This window comes from Akebia trifoliata, chromosome 3, assembly GCF_017979445.1.
Source record: "Akebia trifoliata isolate Shusen 1 chromosome 3, ASM1797944v1, whole genome shotgun sequence".
NCBI lineage: Eukaryota > Viridiplantae > Streptophyta > Magnoliopsida > Ranunculales > Lardizabalaceae > Akebia > Akebia trifoliata.
The window spans coordinates 35,039,631-35,056,215 of NC_141377.1; the positions used below are offsets into that span (position 1 = coordinate 35,039,631).

Consider the following 16,585-nt stretch of genomic DNA (forward strand, 5'->3'; position numbering starts at 1 on the left):
AATTTTCTTTCTGCCTCATAGACTCCACCTTTTCTTTATCTCTTATCCTTTTTTATTTTTTTGCTCCAACTCCAATATACTTTCATCAGTGTTTAGTTTTGTACCCAATGCAGGTTATGATGTAAACTTCAGCTCCAAGGCATATTATATGGAAATAAAAATAAACATGTAATCTTTGACAAGAAGGAAATGGAAGGATCTTTATGGAGATGGTACTCTGAATGTGAATGCCCTGCCATATTCTTAGACTATCAATTGTAAGGAATTTAAGGATTCTATGTTTTTTCCTTTTTGTTGAGGATTTTGTTTATTGGTAGGAACAGGTTTTTCTTGGGGCCACTAATATATATACATATTTTTTTTGGCACTTGTCCTAAACATTTGTTTATTGATATTTATTTCACATCACTACTTTTTCATCAATATTTGGGATGCCTCCTTGGAGACATCACGTGTAATTCAAGGAAGAGGGTTCTATTGAAATTTAAAAAATATGCCTTCCCCTAACTATTTAGAGAGAGATTGCTCCATCCTTTCGCAGATGTGCTTCTCAACAGTTTCCTTACTTTGTTAGCCAGTTTGCCAGTTTTGTTTTCTTCTGTTTTCACTAAGAGACTTCGACGATGATGTAGTTCGTTTAGGGAGATGCACTGAAAAACTAATGTTTTGGAGAACCTCTTAGCCGATACGATGGTTTGCCAATAGATTAAAGATTTTCTAGCACTATCTGATGTAGTAATTGCATTCTATTAGGTTTGCCAATAGATTAAAGATTTTCTAGCACTATCTGATGTAGTAATTGCATTCCATAATAGAAACAAAGATTCACGAGAAATCAATCTCAAATCAATTCACTCTGCAAATTGTTATTTATACTACCAAAACAGTCGATAACACACTGCTCTCCACATATGGTTCACTTTCAAACTTTGTACAAACAGTAAATTGAAAGCCTAGTTGTTGAACCATTAGAACTGTACAACAAGGGCCAAGGGCACCCACCTCTCTAACATGAACAATACAACTAAATGCCAAAACAGAGAGAGAAGCAATGACAAAAAAACTCAAACCCTTTTAACTTGTCAAGTACAAGAAGAATCATCCCCCCATGTTACCTTTCAACTCATCTTGTAAGCCCAGCCATGGTCTTCTAGAAATGCTTGGACCGCTTCCTTAATGGCCAGGTTCGGAATGAGCTGGTGTTCATAAAGCGGTTCACGTGTGATTGGATCAAACTCACCCACCTATTTTACAACAATTGGTTGGAAATCAGTTAAAAAATATCGGATGAAACTAGACATCACCTCCTGAAGATGACATTATGGTAAAATGAAACTGGAAGAAATTAACCTTCTGAAGATGATTGAGGAGTACTGCTCTTTCGTATGAAACCCCACTTGGAGTGATGACAGGATCACGGAAGATATCAAGTGTGATTTTACAGCATAAGTAATCCGGAACCTGGAAGTTGTCAATTAGTTCCCAGCAAGAAAGCACAAAGCAGCATGATTAAGAGGCCTAGATGATCACCTCAGTTGCTGTGTCAGCTTCCGCAGCTTTCATGAATACTTGCTCTAGAGATTCTAATTGTTCTAAATGGGTTTTCTCGGCTTCCTCTGTGACACCTTCGGCTTGAGAAGCATCAAGTAAATATTGCTCTTCTAGAGCTTTCTCGCATGTTTCTCTGAAACGAATTGGGTATAATGAAGGTAAAGGTGTAAAAGGACAAGCAACCACACGCACAATTATTTTAAAGAAGAGATCATATTAGAATAATTTGGTATTTTTCCAACACAAAATGTCTAAAATCACGGAAGAGACAACATACTTCAAGCTTTGCAGCCTCCACGATCGCTTGCTCGACGCATGCTCCCACTCCAAGTATTTTGCTTTGGCAAGTTCTTGCCAAATCTCTTCCACCATGTAGCTCTGAGGATTTGCACCTCTCCCAAGGTCCAAGGCCTATATTAAGAATTCAAGTGAGAACGGATACAAATCAATGTGTTAACATAGCAATCTTTTCACAATTGAAAAATTAATAGCTTCTCTTCATATTAAGGAGTTGTGTATGACATATAGTTCATCTGCTCTTTGTGAGTGTTACGATTTATATATTAAAAGAAATTGCATCCAAGGTACTCTCCTCAAACAGCATTTGGATCATAGCCCTTTGAAAGCCAAAGAAGATTTCCATTCAATTCAATGAGGCTGAATGACCTGAATTTAAAGGGTAGGGTGGAAGAATGGTGGAACTCTTTTACCATTCAAGGATGGAAAGGTAGATTTTGATAAATGAGGGACCACCGCGAAAGGATCAGCCTAGAGAATGATTCCATTGACAAGAAAGGTGGAATGGATATTAAGAATTGAGGGTAAGAGGAAGGAACTGAAAAAGGAATTCATACCCATGGTCTATATGAGATCCTTGGAACCATAACCGACCCGATAAATACCTGCTACCCATCAGGTACCTACTAAGACAGATTATTACTTTTTTTGAATGAGAGAAAAATATGAGTATCTAATCAAATAGACAATTATTTATAAAATGTAACAATTTAACTTGTAATTCTTCAATTGAAATTTAAGATCAAGAATAAATTCTTCTGAAAAATAAATAGTCAGAAAAGTTACTTCAAGACATCTCTTTGTAAGCATTTAATTAGATTACTAATTTTATTATAATATTATAAATTTACTAGTCGGGCACCTGTCGGCACCCGAAGGAGACCCAATTCTTATCGAGTCCTAAAGATCGCTACCCAGAACTGGACCCAAAAATGATTGGGTCCATATTGGAGACTCTGACTAATCGATTTTGGGTACATCGGGTAATTAGGTACCCATTGACACCCTCAGTTAAGAGTGGCTCGAAGCACCATAGCATGCATGCCTTTGTCAAAGTGAAGACCTTAAGGTAACCCCTTCTCAGGTAAGCATGTGTGCACTGATACTGTAAGCATATTTTACATCTCCATGAGCGCAGTTTCTGTAACCTACATATGGCAGTAACAGGCACCAAGTACGACAAGCACATACGAGAAGAAAATTTTTGCCACCTCATACTGATGGCGTAGTGGGGGCCATAACCAGTTTTTGGACATAATGTGGTTCTTTCTAAACTAGGGTAAAACATGGCACATGTGGTATGACATCCAGCGATCTCATTTGATGAGTTCCAGTCCTCTGCCCTAATTGGGACTCCAACCTATAAATACCCCCACTTTTTTTTTTTTTTTCCCAATAACATAAGGTATCACACATCCTTTTGGGATGTGGACTTATCCCTAGGTTGCATACCCTGACCACACACAACTTACACAATGTGCAATAGGATAAATTAGGAGGCCGCCCAATTTCAAAAACACAACCAGAGAAAGCAAACCTCTGTTGCTAGCTTTTGTCCCCTCTTTTCCCCATGAAAATGAAGGGAAAGAGGGGACATAAGCACTATATTGAAGTGTGTTGAGAATATAGTTTCCTCCACTCTTGGGTGTGTCGTACCCCATTTAAGCCATGTGACCCTCTTATTCATAGTTCTCCCCCGCTCCAACAGATCGCAGTGAATCTCGGATCTTTTGGAGTAGTTGGTTAGTTAACATGGTGTAAGAGCGCTAGGCTTGTATAGGTGGTCACGGGTTCGATTCTTTCCACCCTTATGGGAGTGTTGAGTGTATATTTTCCTCCACTCTCGGGTGTGACATACCCCATTTAAGCCCTGTGACCCTCCTATATTAATAGTTCTCCCACTCTCGAACAGATCGGACTTTTGGAGTAGTTGGTTGGTTAGCAAAGTATATCAAGCAAACTTCCACGGATGGTAGTAGTCCAATTAAGTTACAAGTATATAGTTGCAGTTAGATAATAGAACATTCTAGGACCAGGCTCGGCCACCCTCTAGACACTTTCTCCCACACCTCCCCCACACCCGCACTCATTAGAATGATTTGAGCTATATATTGATAAAGATCCCATCATCCAATGCCAAGTGACTAACTCTACTTCACTCTTCAACTAAAAAAAGAGTGCACATCGCTCAAAGGAAACATGAGATGTGCGCACATATAGGAAAATCTTCACATAAATGCATTAGGTATAAATGAGTGCAAAGGGTGCTCACTGCCATCAGCATCATTATATGCCTTTCTCAAATCTTTTTTGGTGAAGGAGTGTGTCCCTCAAATATTTTCTTATATCCTAAAAAGTAACTTTATAAGCCTTCCTCCACTTAAAGCCTTCAATCATCTAAGGCACATAGAACTTTGTTTTCGCAGAATCAAAGAAGAGTTTGAGCGCGTGTCGATCCCCACTTGACTTCATTGGCTAGAGTCCAACATATTGATATAGCCTCTCTTAGCCCCCTTTGTTTTCAATATTGACCATCAACCTATCACATCGCCACCTTTTATCGACGCCCCTTGTTGCTAAAAATTGACCATCAACATCCCTTTGAAACTTTGCCCTTGTTACCAATTTACCCTATTGTTGTCTCCTCATACAGCTCTAGGTCCAATAAGTACTTAGCCATCTTGAGATGCCATTTTGATTTTAACTAGAAATTTGCCTTCTCTTGACAACTTTTTTTTTTTTTTGACAAGTCATCTGATGCCTAAGTTGCAAACATCATATTAGATAATTTTGTTGATTTAGAGCAAAAGTTATGTATGTCCCTTGCACCCGTGATTTTTCCATGCAAAAGTTGTGTACACCCTTTAATTTGCTGCCATGATGCAATGCCCTCTCTTGTTAACTTTTTATTCAGTCACGAAGGTGATTACGTCTATCTGCAAGTTTGAACTCAATAACACTTCTCAACATTTTATGTCTAATTGACCCTATAGGGTCAGGGCTGCCTATGTCCAAGTGGCCTTGTCTCTTTGCTTCATTGACACATTGAATCTTTGCGTTTGATCACATGTCCCTTGTATCTAGGTAACCTTATGTTTAGTCTTTCAGTCTTGACCAACAAGGTCTTGGACACCACTATAAAGGGACTTTTTTGAGACAAGAACAACTCCTTGGGATTAGATCTCTTTCTTTGAGGTCTCCCTTGCGCACTTCATCTCTCTCTCTTTAGGTGTCATTATTATAAACTGACTTAGTTTGACTTATTTTACACATAGGTTTCAAGATATCTCTAGGGTAATGGTGCGCAATACAATCCTGAAAGACATAAATTTCATAAAACATATATCTAGTTGCCTATGCCAAAATGTACGCTCACTTAGAAAGATTTGGGAACTGAGAGGAAGGATGGCAAAAGAAGTCAGTAAAAATGTGTGTGCATGCATGTGCGAGTGTTGTGCGTGTGTATTTCCATTATGATATGCCAATGCCGAAAAATATGCACACTCAAACATCCCCAATTTGATCCTTTGTAGCTTTCACATGGGAAGCTTAAACACAAAACAATAAAAGAAGAGAGGAAATTAATGGAAATATTAATGAAGTGATGAAGGATGTAACAGATACTGATCTAAGGAATTTGAACTGAATCAGAAGGGCGAACGAATGCAAAACAACTAGTAACTAGTACTATGAGGGGTGAGAAAATGCCTCCAAAATAACTGTTGAAACTATTAATAATTAATAGTATCAAGTTTTCAATCCTGATCAGTTCATCAGGAAGGCGGTTAAAAGAAGTGTGAAATGAATAGTGCACATGAAACATACAAAAGATGATGAGCATGGAAAGAAAAATTAATAAGAATAATAGGATCTGACCTTATCCAATTCCTTGACTCCAGCAGAATATTCTTCCTTTTGTAGTAATGCAAGTCCCAACATATAGTGGGCCTGCATTATAAACACATGCAATAACTCAATTACAGACGTGGATCACACCATATTATTCATATATATATACACTTAAAAAGACATGCTATTCAGAACAGGTACGAATTTAAAGTGGATCATGTTACATTTAATAATAATCAGATAATAACATATTCCAAAAAGTCCAATACATTTTCTTACACAATGTTCTTTGATCATGCTAAGAAACAAGGGAAAAGGAAGCAAATAGCATAATGTAACAACTTTAGAAGAAAGAAACAAAACACAAACCACTTGCATATAAGACAAAAAAATTCAATGTGCATATAACGATTGTAATCATTCAGTTCAGTCCAGGCATCTGCTAAAACCCCATATTACTTCCCAAATCTAGGACACTTAACAACAGAAGAGATTCTCATAGCCATGCAAAGAAAAGAGGGAATAGAAGCAATGTTCCCATTACTAAGTGTGATGTGGAACAGCCACTAAATAGTACACATTGAACAACTTAATCGTAGTTATAAAACCATTTTAAGTCTTGTATGTATATACATAGGACACCGTTCAAGGGACAAAAAAATTTGACCACATGCTTCGAAAACATGGCTTAGAAGTTGAAGAATGAGCTGATTTTTTGTGAGGACGATCTCTATGGTGAGGAGATCCTCCTCACAAAAAATCAGCCTATTCTGAAACTTCTAACTCCAGTTTACAAGTTGAAGAATCGTGGACCGTCAATTAGTTGTCAACATGAAAGTGGCTTTAATGGGATTTGAACCAGGTCATGGCGGCCCCTGGGATCAACACCCCACATACCTTTACCAACTTAGATAAGTCGGCACCTTCTTTTAAGTCATTTATAACGAAACCAGAATGATTAGAATAAAAATGGCACTTTAATGACTCCCCCACAAACTGAGTGGTCCAAGGGAAAACTAAAAGCTTGTATCAAAGTGTGTGGCACAGTCCTGAATAAAGTCCTTTGTTCAACATATCAACCAACTGATCGTTGGAGGAGACAATGCAGACATTTTCTCTATCTTCAACTTTTTCATGAAATGATAATCGAGTTCAATAACATAGAAAACAGGGATTGCAGGGACCAAAGACAAAATCCATTCAAGAGTCCTTCACAATACATATTCTCAATAACGAGTCCTTCACAGTCATTGTCCCAATTATCTATCATAAGCTCAATGTCCAAAAAGAAGCTTCTCCAGTAAAACAAAAAACCAAGAAGGTTTGTCCTGACACTCCATGATGCAATAAATGAAGAGATTAGGAAACTCATCCAAGAAGTACAGTTATCCAGCCAATATAGTTGTAGCCCCAAAGAAGAACGGGAAAGCAAAGGGTCTATATTGATTTCAAAAAATATAACCAAGTTTGCCAAAAATATTGTTTTCCTCAACCTCAAATAGATCAACTTGAAGATGCAAACTGGTGGGTTGACGATGAAAACCAGATCAACACAACACACATTCCAACGACACAAAGAAACTAATTTTCATTCGGGGTCATTACAATTTCTGCAATCTTAAAATAATATACATACAAGGATTGGGTCTTACAACTATATGTAAGTACCCAACCTACATCACTAAATCGAAGGTGGAGTGAGCAAAGCTCAGCCCAAATATTCAATTTTTATTCCAATTCTCTATGTAATGCTCATGAAAACATGATGGCAATTGAAGAAAGCAGTCAAAATATACTTCCAACTTCCAAGAACAAAAATGGTTCACAATCCAAAATAACTAGAATTGACAAAGGTAAGTTGATTCACAATGAATCTTCACAACAGAATAATGCATGCAACACTTACTTCTAGAGCCATAATCACTCTCCACACAATACCCAACTTCTAACAGCACAACACGTACTCATTCCCGCACACCTAAGACACCATTGGCATCACCATCATCTACCTCCCCTATTTCATCAACTTCCCATCTACGACACACACAACCTACTCACCTCCGCTCACATGGTCCACTACCAGTGCCACTCTCATCCGAGTGCCCATTATCCACCTGCCCAACATCACCACAGCCAATTCATCCTGTAACTCAACTTCCACTTCCTTCCCCCAATTCACACCCTTCATAAGCACCCAAAGAAAGGAGGGGGGTATGTTAGATAGAGAATTGGAATAGAAGTAGAAAGTTTTGCACCCTCCACCTTTTTTGGAGTGATTGGGCATTGCTTGTGTACTTACAAATGGTAGTAACACCCAATCCTTTTATGCATTTTGTTAAAAGACTGTTGAAATTGTAATGATTGTTCCAATGATTTTTTATTTTTATTTTTTTTCATATGTAATTTTTATTGATAAAGAGGATAAGATGTCCACTAAAAAAAATTACAACCACTCTATCTCTCTACAAACAAGATCCCACCTAAAGATAAAATCCTCAAAGAAGAAACCTCGAAAATCTATGAACTGTTCACACCAAAAGAAAACCAGACCAAGAATGCTAAAAATTATATCTTGAAGAGAGCTTTCCTTTCATTCAAAAGTGTGCCTGTTCCTTTCTTTAAATAAACCCCAGCAAATGGCAAAAAGTTATGGTTCAAAACCTTTAATAATGAGGCAAAATGAGGTTATGGTGGCCAGACAAAGAATAGCATGAGGGTTACACTTGAAATAAATCATGATCTTCACTGACGTAACATTTCTTCATGAATCAAATAAAAGGTAGTACAAAGCATGGTACAGCAGCATCTCATGCTACTTCGCCAAATGGATTGCAGCAAATTTCCTTGGGCTTGTATTCAAGAAGCACAACTGAAGAAGTTCACTGGGAGCATATGCTTTGCAGCTTTGGGATCCCGCATACCATGGTTGCAGATTATGACCAATTGATCACAAGAAAGGTTTTAACAGATTTTTATAGGAGTTTGGGAATAAAACAATTGTTTTTGCACCAAAATACATACAAGTGAGCAGACAAGAAGAAAATACAAATCAAACACTTGAGCGTAATTTGAAGACGAGGTTAGAAGATTAAGGGAAGATAGACTCAAAGGTTATATGGACATACAAAACTACGTCGAAAGACAACAAAGTACTCCCTCTTTGCCTTTGGCACATGGAATGAAATCAGTCATCCTAAGCCCCAACAAAGACTGAGGTACTGACTAAACTAACCCCCATGAGTCTATGTTGCTTGAGTCCCGTGTTGCGTCAACCAAATTTGAGTTTAATAGAATCACTCAAAGAATAATTCCAACAGTCTTCTTGGCCACAAAATTGAATTTTGAACTACTCAAATTATAACTAAGATGAATGTGGAGTCCCCCACCCCACAATATGAAGTAATAGTCAGATAAAAAAAATAAAGGCAGATGAAACAATATGGAAAAAAAAAATCCATTAAAATCAGGAAAAAAAAATAAACAGAAAATTTTTCACCTGGGGTTTACCAAAATGAAAGATAGAGAAGAAAAATCAGACCTTGACAGAATTGTTATCGAGCTGAAGAGCTTTCGTACAATCCTCTTCGACTCTTGTCCAATCACTACCAACACACAGAAGTAAAATCAGAATCAATAAAGGGGGCAAAAATGGAAACTTGATAATCGAAAAAAAAAATATGTATATATATATACATACTTTCGCCTCCGATGGCAAAGCGCACGATTCGTCCAGTATACAGGAACATTAGGGCAGAGTGTAATCGCCTAAAAAAACAAATTTCAACAAAAAAAAAGTTCAAGATCGATAATTGTTTGTTTCGCTATAATTGACTGGATGATTGGAGTTAATTAATGGAAAAAAATCGAATAGAACACCTCAGTATAAGCATCAATGGCGGCTCCAAAGCGATCTTTCTTGAAGTAGGTATTTCCATCTTGTTTCAAGATCTCTGCTTGCGTCGATGCCTGATTTACTGAATCTCTTGTTGTCGGGGACATTGCCCCCTTTACAGACTTCAAAGAAAGAAGAAAAAGAAGATCAATAAGAACTAAAGAGGAGAAAAAAACCGCCAAATTGATGACATAAAAAAAGAAAGATAGAAAATTCAAAACGAGAATCGATGAAGAAAATCTCTCCCTCTCTCAGCTTTATATGAGATTATTGCTCGGGAAATGCTACCAACGCGTCCGCTACGGTACTACCACGAAGCGTCGTCGCACCATCACTTCCTCGAGTCAATCACTTTACTTTCTTTTTTGTGGGACTACAATCCTACGGTTGAGATGTTAAGTAAGGTGTTTTATTTAATAACTATACAAGGAAAGTGATTGGTAAAAGGGAGAGGAAATCGGGACCGTTAAACATGGAATCCAACGATCAGAATAAATGCTGATATGGCATTATTTTAAAATAGATTAAAGTTTTTTTTTATTCTTTTGGGGTGACTTCAGCTGACTCTTGTAATAATAATAATAAAATAAAAGAGTTTTGTTAACGATATGCCCTATCTTTATGCATTTAAAACACATTAGACATATATATATATATATATATATATATATATATATATATATATATATATATATATATATATATATATATATGGGTAGCGTTCAATGGCAAACTTTTTGGCAAAACATTTTTCAAAACATGAGTTAGAGGTTTTGGAATGGGCTGATTTTTGGTGAGGATGATCTCTACGGTGAGGAGATTATCCTCACTAAAAATCAGCCCATTCCAAAACTTCTAACTCATGTTTACAAGCTGAAAAATCGTGGACCGTCCATTTTTTGTAAACTGTTTTTGATGGGATTAGAAGTTTTGGAATGGGCTGATTTTTGGTGATGATGATCTCCTCACCGTAGAGATCATCCTCACCAAAAATCAGTCCATTCCAACCTCTAACTCATGTTTTGAAAAATCAGCCCATTCCAAAACCTCTAACTCATGTTTTGAAAAATGTTTTGTCAAAAAGTTGGCCATTGAACGCCCCTATATATATATATATATATATATATATATATATATATATATATATATATATATATAGGGTCCCGTTCAGCACCCTAAGCTTTACCACACACTTTAACAAACGTGTTTTGTCTTACATGGGTTAGAAGTTTTGGAATGAGCTGATTTTTGGTGAGGATGATCTCTATGGTGAGGAGATCATCCTCACCAAAAATCAGCTCATTCAAAAACTTCTAACCCCTTCAAAAATGATTTACAAAAAATGGACGGTCCACGATTTTTCAACGTGTAAACATGGGGCTAAACATTTCGGAATGGGCTGATTTTTGAGGAGGATGATCTTCTAATCATAGAGATCATCCTCACCAAAAATCAGCCCATTCCAAAACTTCTAACCCATGTAGGACAAAAAACGTTTGTTAAAGTGTGTGGTAAAACTTAGGGTGCTGAACATTTCCCATATATATATATATATATAAACAATAGTCTTTTTGGTAGGAAAAAGTTTTTTGAGGGTATTTTAGGTAATACGATAAATCTTTGAGGTTTATTTAATGTATCTTAACGTATGCCATTAGCTTACAAGTTAACATCACCTAAAATAAAGAGTAGTGTTGGGGTGGCACAGCATTTCTATAGTGATTCTCACAATTCTGACATGGCTTAATATCCATGTCATCCACTTAATGAGTCAGCAGCTTCGTCGTCTTTTATTATTAAAAAAATAAAAATTTGGTGAAGAAATTAAAAAAAATAGAAACTTAGTAAAGAAGTTAACATCTTCTCCTCTTCTGTCTTTGTTTCTTAGATAAAGTCATCTCTTGTTTTCTCTTCTCACCTTTTTTCTTAGATTGAAGTTAACAAGCCTAAATACTCTAGGATTTATGGCTCATTAGGTATTTGTTTGTCTTTTCTTTTGGTCTTCTGGGTTTTATCATTGAAAACTCCATTAATGACGTTGAACGAAAGCTTCTCTCTCTCTCTCTCTCTCTCTCTCTCTCACACACACACACACATCTTGTCCTTTCTTTGAATCTCTAAAGCTCCATTGAAGTTTGAAGCATTTATTGCGGATAATAAACTTTGTTCTTCACTAAACCATAACAACGATTAATTCAAGTTTCTGCTTTTTTAGCTTCTTCACCAAATTTCTTCTCTTAGCAAAGAGAAAAGAGGAGGAGATGTTAGCTTCTTCACCAAGTTTTTGTTTTTTCATCAAATTTCTTTTTTTTTTTTTAATAATAAAAGATGATGTGGCTACTGACTCATTAAGTGGATGATATGGATACTAAGCCATGTCAGAATTGTGAAAATCACACTAGAACTGCTATGTCAACCCATCATTACTCTAAAATAAAACATAGTTTTCAAACCCAGTTTTCGATAACAACAAACACGTTCAAGACCTAGTTTGGAGTCATAAAATTTATTTAAATATGTTTGTTTGTGTAAGTACATTTTATTTTATTTTATTGTTGCAACTCATAAGTTGATTACTATAAATTCAATTTTAAATTTTGTTATGAATATTTATTTATGGGGAGTGCTAAAGTCCAAGAACTTATGGGGGACGCTAACATTTTACACCATATTTTTTTCAATAATACCCCTCTCCATTTCATCATTTAGGTTATATTTGGATTGAAAGAAGTGGAGAGAAGAAAAACTCATTAATAAAAGAGAAGATAAACTCAATTTCTCTCCACCATGTTTGGATTGACAAGAGAGTACTTAGGACAACTTTGAAATTTTAAAATATCTTAAAAGAGATCTAAGGGCAGAATTGAAATTATAAAATATTTTAAAAGGGTTTTCCTTCTCTTTTCTCCACTTTTTGAGAGAAAGAAAACTCGCATTTTTTTTTCTCCAATTCTTTTTTCTTCTCTCCCCACTTGATAATCCAAACAAGAGAAATGGAGAGAAACTCATTTATTTTCTTTTTTCTTCTCTCCATTTCTCTCAATCCAAACTCAACATTAGTAAAAAAAAGACCAAAGTATGTTAGTTTTATACATAATAAATACATTTATTATGTCCTTGATAAATACATTTATTATGTTGGCATTGATTATCGAAGCATTTAATAAATAAAAAAAAACAACATTTAAATCAAAAGACTAAAATACTCTTATGTTATGTTTGGATTGAGAGAAATGAAGAGAAGAGAAGAGAAAATAAATGAGTTTCTCTCTATTTCCCTTGTTTGGATTGCCAAGTAGGGAAAGAAGAGAAAAGAATTCGAGAGAAAATGAGAGAAAAAAATGTTAGTTTTCTTTTTCTCCAAAACTTGAGAAAAGATGAGAGAAACCCTTTTAAAAAATTTTACATTTCCAACTTTGCCTCAAGATATTTTTTAAGATATTTTAAAATTCCAAAATTGTCCCAAGTTCTCTCCTGTTAATCCAAACAAACATGGTGGAAAGAAATTGAGTTCCTCTTCTCTTCTCTTTTCTTATCTCTACTTCTTTCAATCTAAATATAGTTTTAGTATTTATTATGTAAAAGTCCAACATAACATTGTCTTTTTCACTGAAAGATAAAATGCGGAAGCTATTATTAGAAAGTGAGTTTAGTGAACAATATTAATGTCATAATGAGGTCTTAAATGTTAGCATTCCCTTTTATTTATATTTATAATAATTATTAATAAAAAATCATTTACTTAATCTTAAATTTTATGAAATGCCACATGAATCATCCTAGACCTTGGATGAGTTAATTTGATGGGCGATTTGCATTGACTCTTAACTTAATTATAGAGCAAGATAACTTGCCTAAATCATCTTGGTCTTGGAAAAATTTCAAAATCATGTAACAAAAATAATAAAAAGTAGCAATTGATAAATATAATACACAATATTAAAAGATATAGAATGATTTATTAATTACTAACTGAGACTTGTGTGTATATACAATGCATCAAAAAATTAGATCAACACTTTCTATTTTCTTATCTCTACTTCTTTCAATCTAAATATAGTTTTAGTATTTATTATGTAAAAGTCCAACATAACATTGTCTTTTTCACTGAAAGATAAAATGCGGAAGCTATTATTAGAAAGTGAGTTTAGTGAACAATATTAATGTCATAATGAGGTCTTAAATGTTAGCATTCCCTTTTATTTATATTTATAATAATTATTAATAAAAAATCATTTACTTAATCTTAAATTTTATGAAATGCCACATGAATCATCCTAGACCTTGGATGAGTTAATTTGATGGGCGATTTGCATTGACTCTTAACTTAATTATAGAGCAAGATAACTTGCCTAAATCATCTTGGTCTTGGAAAAATTTCAAAATCATGTAACAAAAATAATAAAAAGTAGCAATTGATAAATATAATACACAATATTAAAAGATATAGAATGATTTATTAATTACTAACTGAGACTTGTGTGTATATACAATGCATCAAAAAATTAGATCAACACTTTCTATTTGCCCCCCCCCCCCCCCCCCAAAAAAAAAAAATTCTTTTTTCAATGATGATATTTCTCCTGATATCTGTAAAAAGTCTTAGACTTGAGATATGTTTCCAATTATGATCATTCAATGCTTAAGTTAGCAAATATCAAAAAAAAATTAAGTAGATCAGACAATTGAAGAACTAAGCAAAAGTCTTTTACCTAAGTGTTGTCTTGTATTTTTATAGGATTAGTTTTTTTTTTTTATCTTTTTTTCTTTAGGCAACCTTCCTTGATAGGGTTGTCCAAATCTTTCCGTGTTCATCCTAAACTCTTTTTAATGTTATATTTTTATTCGTTAGACTTTCCTATAATCCTAATAATCCACGAAAAATCTTCAATTATGATTTGTATTTCTCTTCTCAGTCATCTTCACATTTTTTTCCTTTACAAGAGTGATTACTCGGACAAAGCTATCTCCAGCGTAGTATTCTCCTTTAGCCATATGTTATTTTAGTTGAGCTTTGTTTTGCACTCAGTAGAGTTGACACATGGCAGTCTCGGCTAATCTCACTCATTAGAGGCGGATTTACAGTGGGTTCAATGGAAGCTCTAGGCCCCACAATTAAAAAAAAATTACATTATCCTCTTCATAATTTGATATAATTTGACTTTACCCCCATGTTAACCCCACATTAGAAAATTATTTACTCCCGTCCCACTTAAATTTTTGGGTTTATTATAGCCCCTCTATTTGATTAATATTTGGCATTTGCCTCCACCCTAAATGATCACATTATCCCTTGACTTAGGTCTTATCTCATAGAATAATGAGAAATAACCTAAATAATCTTTTTTAAAGTTCTAACAAAAAATCCTTGAATTTTCTGCTCAAGACCCCTCATATTCATGAGTAATTATAGTTTGCCACCTCTACAAGAAAATCTTGACTCCACCCTTGCTACTTGTCAACTGAGTTAAATCTTAAACATGGATAGGTCAAATACGTGACTAACTTGATTCAACTTATTCATCCCTCGTTGTCACGTGGAAATTTCTTATTGGTCCATGTCGTCGATTGTAATTATGCACCTACATTTTCATAAGATTAAATGGTCCTTTTCTTTTCCCCTTGCCTCCAACCAACACAAAGTTAAAGAAAAATTAAGAATCAAATATGATCATATTTCAAAATCAAAAAGTAATAAAGTAGTTGTATATGCAAATAAAATTTAGGTGACGAATAGGAAATAACAGGTTGAGATGGATCTACCACTTTGTCTAAATCCAAGGGTCATAGCACGAGTTATGGAAAAGGAACTCAGAGGAGAAACGATCTTAACAAAGAATAATGATGAATGCATGCAGTCTTGGTACGCGGTTGACATGGCAAGGGCACATAATCACACATCTTTTTCATTGGGATGCACATGAAAAAGATGTGCGGTTCTATGCCCTTGCCACATCGTCCATGTACCCAACCGCGTGCATTCATCACGACTCTCTTACAAAAGAGGAAGAAAAAAGTATGAGAGAGATTATGGGGAAATTAGATAAGAATTTGAAAGTGAGCCCACATCTTTTATATTGTCATAATAATTTGTACTATAGATATGAAATGATTGAACTCCCGATCAATCATCTAACAACTTGCAGTCAAATGTACTTTTAAAGAGTATTTTAGAAATACCCCTATTAAATTGGTGATATTAGGTTTACCCCCTTGACCAAATTAAAATTTGCATTTTCTTGATGATTTAAGAGTGAAATTTTGATTTTTGATTTTTTTTTTCTCAAAATACTCTTCAAAAATTTAAATTAAATCGTCTAGAAAAAAGCAATGTAATTCTACTGTCATGGGGGTAAACCTAATCTTGCATTTTGCAAGGGGGTAAACTTAATATCACAGATTTAATAGGTGGTATTTTTAAAATATCCTTTCTTAAAAAAATGTCTCGAATTAATGACTACCAATCAAATTTCTGTTTTGGCCTTTAAACATATGTTTTCTTTATCCTCCAATGTTGACAATGGTTTTCTCACACATTAATTACCAATGCACAATGTACATGTGGATCGATTCTTTTTTCACAATTAACATTAACGAACGAAGACAAAAGAAAAGGTCAAGTGATTTAGATAAGCCAAACACCCGAGTATTTTTTTAGGCTTTAAAGTTAATTAATGAATCTAGGGGCTGGCAACAGATCGATTCGATATCGGATCAGTGGCACTCCAATTTGACCCGATTTTTTTAAAGATGTACCTGATCCAATTCAACCTGATTCGAATAGATTAATGAATATGTAAATCGAATCTAATATGTTTCATTTTATCCTTAATCCCAAACCAATCCGAACACATGCCTTATTTTCAAACTATCAATGTTCAAAATTATAAATATATAAAATTTAAAAAAATTTACTGTCCTACTACAAATATAGAGGGAAATAAAAAATACTAAAATGTTGTATCTATATGTATTTATATGAAATAAAGAATAAAA

At 34.8% G+C, this 16,585-nt stretch overlaps 1 protein-coding gene across 1 annotated transcript; it reads right to left on the reverse strand.

The window, feature by feature from the left end:
- Positions 1 to 841: 841 nt before the first annotated feature.
- Positions 842 to 9,947, reverse strand: CHIP (carboxyl terminus of HSC70-interacting protein). Its single transcript, XM_086434671.1, has 8 exons — positions 9,574 to 9,947; positions 9,395 to 9,462; positions 9,236 to 9,299; positions 5,725 to 5,796; positions 1,829 to 1,962; positions 1,531 to 1,684; positions 1,351 to 1,461; positions 842 to 1,244 (listed from the first exon to the last, which is right to left on the reverse strand). The coding sequence occupies exons 1-8, from the start codon at positions 9,694 to 9,696 to the stop codon at positions 1,119 to 1,121; spliced, it is 852 nt and encodes a 283-aa protein (XP_086290797.1). The 5' UTR covers positions 9,697 to 9,947; the 3' UTR covers positions 842 to 1,118.
- Between the last annotated feature and the right edge of the window lie 6,638 nt (positions 9,948 to 16,585).

Bases quoted from the DNA above. Each gene is read 5' to 3' on its own strand.
- CHIP (XM_086434671.1), bottom strand. From the start codon at position 9,696: ATGTCCCCGACAACAAGAGATTCAGTAAATCAGGCATCGACGCAAGCA. The intron at 5,797-9,235 runs GTCTGATTTTTC...TTTATAATGCAG, and splicing joins TCGATAACAATTCTGTCAAG to GCCCACTATATGTTGGGACT. The intron at 1,963-5,724 runs GTCAGATCCTAT...TTCTTAATATAG, and splicing joins GAGTCAAGGAATTGGATAAG to GCCTTGGACCTTGGGAGAGG.